Source organism: Galeopterus variegatus, unplaced genomic scaffold, assembly GCF_000696425.1.
Source record: "Galeopterus variegatus unplaced genomic scaffold, G_variegatus-3.0.2 Scaffold15327, whole genome shotgun sequence".
NCBI lineage: Eukaryota > Metazoa > Chordata > Mammalia > Dermoptera > Cynocephalidae > Galeopterus > Galeopterus variegatus.
Genome location: NW_007741438.1, coordinates 9,137 through 12,529, shown reverse-complemented (window position 1 = coordinate 12,529; position 3,393 = coordinate 9,137). Strand labels below are relative to the sequence as shown.

General features: G+C 48.2%; 1 protein-coding gene across 1 annotated transcript in view; it reads left to right on the top strand.

Moving 5' to 3' along the window:
* LOC103582234 (small G protein signaling modulator 1-like) overlaps positions 1-3,090 on the top strand; it is a gene marked incomplete at its 5' end in the record, with an annotated part of 7,749 nt that extends 4,659 nt beyond the window's left edge. The window contains 3 exons of the mRNA XM_008563886.1: positions 539-706; positions 859-920; positions 2,806-3,090. Coding sequence (XP_008562108.1) covers positions 539-706; positions 859-920; positions 2,806-2,970 — 395 coding nt within the window. The remainder of the gene's footprint in view (positions 1-538; positions 707-858; positions 921-2,805) is intronic.
* Between the last annotated feature and the right edge of the window lie 303 nt (positions 3,091-3,393).

Here is a 3,393-nt window from a genome sequence, read left to right as displayed (position 1 = left end):
TTTTTACATCCCTTTATGGGGTCCGAACCCATGGCCTTGGTGTTATCAGCACCGCACTCTACCGAGTGAGCCACGGGCTGGCCCCTAACCATTGCTCTATTCTGTCTCTTTGCTAGACTCAGAGGCAGCAGCCAGTTCTGCCTGTGTGCAGGAGAGAGGGGAGATATCCCCACGGGTGCTAATGGAGGTGGAGGGTGCAGGGACAGAGAGAACACCGGGCAAGGGGCAGGGCAAGGATAGGTTCATATAAATCAAACCTGCACATGCTCAGTTCCTCCACTCACAGACTGCCAGAGCTGGAAGAAACTTAGAACCCACCAGGTTTTCATAGCCCATTCTACAGATGGGGAAAACTGAGGCTTCTGATGGTCAAAGTCTGGGTCTCCCATATCCTAGCCTGAGCTCTGTCTGCTGCAGCAGGGCAAAGGCACAAAGCACAGCTTGCCTGGGACTTTCCCAGAGGGATTTTCACAAGGGAGTACCGTGAGCTCTGTTGCTGACTCTCTCCCCACGCATGTGCATGTTGGTATCTTGGTAGAACTCATCTATGATGATGTCTTTTCTGTCTGGGAGACCATCTGGGCAGCCAAACACGTCTCATCTGCACACTACGTCCTGTTCATCGCGCTGGCTCTTGTGGAAGTCTACCGCGACATCATCTTGGAGAACAACATGGATTTCACAGACATCATCAAATTCTTTAATGGTACTTGTATGACTGGGTTCTCATCTCAGGGGTGCGGGCTTTTACAGATGAGGAAACTGGGTTCTTCCCCAAGATCTCTGCTTCCATAGCCACTCTGTGATAGGCTGGACACAGAAGAGGGATCATGAGATTTTTGTCTTCTGTTCTTTCAGAAATGGCTGAGCGACACAATACCAAGCAAGTCCTAAAGCTGGCCCGGGACCTCGTGTACAAGGTGCAGACTCTGATTGAGAACAAGTGAGGGATACCTCACCAGGCAAATGTCGACCGAGCCACCACCTGCCTCTCCTGCCCACTTTCCTCCCGGCTGGAGGGCCACCGTAGGAGCGGGGATCTGCTGTCTGTTCACAAGCATGGACTTCTGTGCGTTGAGAAACTACCCTGACTTTGGCCACTGGGCAGGTGGGGTCGAGGGTTTGCCCTTTCAGTTCAGCCTTCCGTTTTCCTGTTTGACCAAAGATTGTCCAAATCTGGGATTTTTCCTTTGCGGGAGTTGGGGGGTGTTGGTAGATGGAGGCAACATCTTCATTCCTGGTCTCCAGAATGGTCTCCTCCTCTTCTTTCCCCTGGCCCTCCAAACTTTCCCCTATCCCTTCCTCATCTTCTTAGATGAGACTTGGGAATAGAATGTTTTGGGAAATTGGTGTAGGGGAGGTCTGTGGGGCTACCTCTATACTCTAAATGAGGTCTTTGGAGATGTTCCAGAACATGACTGCAGGGTTGGTCTAGAGCAGGGTCTCTCCACCTCAGCATTAGTGACATTTGGGGCCAGGTAATTGTTTTCGAGGGGGACTGTCCTGTACATTGTAGGATATTGAACAATATCTCTGGTCTCTACTTACTAGACGCCAATAGAATCTGTCTCCCCAAGATATCTCCAAGTATTGCCAATGTCCCCTGCAGGACAAAATTGCCCCCTTTGAGAACAACTGGCTTAGAGAGGGGGCTACAAATGTACCTCCCTCCCCGCTTTCTTTATACTAAGTCACCTTGTGTCCTGAGGCCTCCCCCATGTAGAAAAGGCTCACATAAGTCCTTCACACACCTCTCCTGGAGTCTGGGATTTTATTTGTTGTATTTTCTCATTTTTTCTCCTCCTCCTGACACCAGGAGATGCTTCTTTTCTTCTTTTGAAGGGAAGCATCCTCCTGCAAGGGCAATGGAACCTGAGAAGTGTCTGTAGGCATGTGATAGTCCGGGGCTCTTTGGGGTTCTGCCCAGAGCCCCCAGGTGGGGACAGAGTCCACATCCCTCTGCCCTCTTCCAAGGGACAGTCTCACCTCTCCTTCCACATATTGGATCTGGTGTCCCAGAGGCCTGGAAGTTGTGTGTTAGTAAAAGCCACTTGACCAAGGAAGCCAGCCTATCTCTAAGTGCCCTTGCTCACTCAGGACAAAGGAAGAAAAGTAAAACAGAGGTCACCTGGGGGTAGAGTGTGGTATGTGTTTTCCTTGGGAAACGTCTGCTGATGAACTGGGACCAGGGCCATAGTTACATCAGGGAATGGTCTCCTCTACATCTTCATACATAGGATTACCAATCCACAAACAGACCCTAAATTAGCTAATTCACCCTGCTCACCTGTCCTTCCAGTGCAGCAGTCTTGCCAACTCTTCTGTTCTGAGAATGCACTCGGAATTGGGGGAGAAACGCCCAGAGTCAGGGAGGAAGGCTCTTCCCAGGAGAACTGACACCTCTAGGGTGGTCAAATAGTGACAGCAAGGATTTAGGAGAGGGAAGGAGATAGGTAAAGCATATTGACACATTTGCAGAGGAGTGTGTGTTAGTCCTTCTACCCTGTGAAAACATGGAAGCCCTTGCTTTCTGAAGAGTGCTCCATGGGAAACTACAGTAGCCTTCACCAGTCTCGGCTTTTACCCCAGCCCACCAAAGCAGGAAGGGTTAATGGTAATGTTTGGGCAGCTGTTAGAACCACATCTCCACACCCTGGTCCCCCACCTTCCCAAGATGGGGGAAAATATGCAAAAGGCCCCTGCAGATAGAAGTGTATTTTGCCACTCAGCTGTTCACTACAGAAGTTGTTGTTTTAGCAAGACCCAGGTCCCAGACCTTCTGATTCTTATTTATTTTTTTAACAGACTAGTCTCAAAGTACAGCACAAGATCTCTCCTCTGCCTTCTCTCGTGGTGTTCCAGAGAGCGTCTGTGGTTGTGATTTGGAATAACATATTCATTTGGTTTACTGTGCTTATTCAGATATCTGTACACTGTGTGTGTCTTTGTGTCCTGGAATTGAACCTGTGAGAGTCGTTTTGTCTATGGAGTGCCCTCTTTTTTCAGTGTTGCCCACATATCTTGTAAATGTTTACTGAAGAGTTGTGTCTATATATACAGAAAATATATATAAACAGAGAAATATGTGAATCTGGGTTATTTTTTGTTTGCTTGGAGACTTTTTAAAAAATTCATTTGAAAGAAATGTTTGTTCTGGACATTGTGTCCTCCCACCCCTACTCCAGTGACCCATACCCAAATGGGGTCAGATTCTTGTGATCACTGCCTGGCTTTTTCCCAGAAGTTCACGACAAGGGAGTCACTCCACACCTTTTGTATCAATTAGCTGTTAGCATAAGTTATGCCACATAACAAAACACTCAAAATGTAGTTTAAAACACCCATTTAGTTAGCTCATGATTCTGTGTGTCAGCAGTTTGGGCTGGGTTCAGC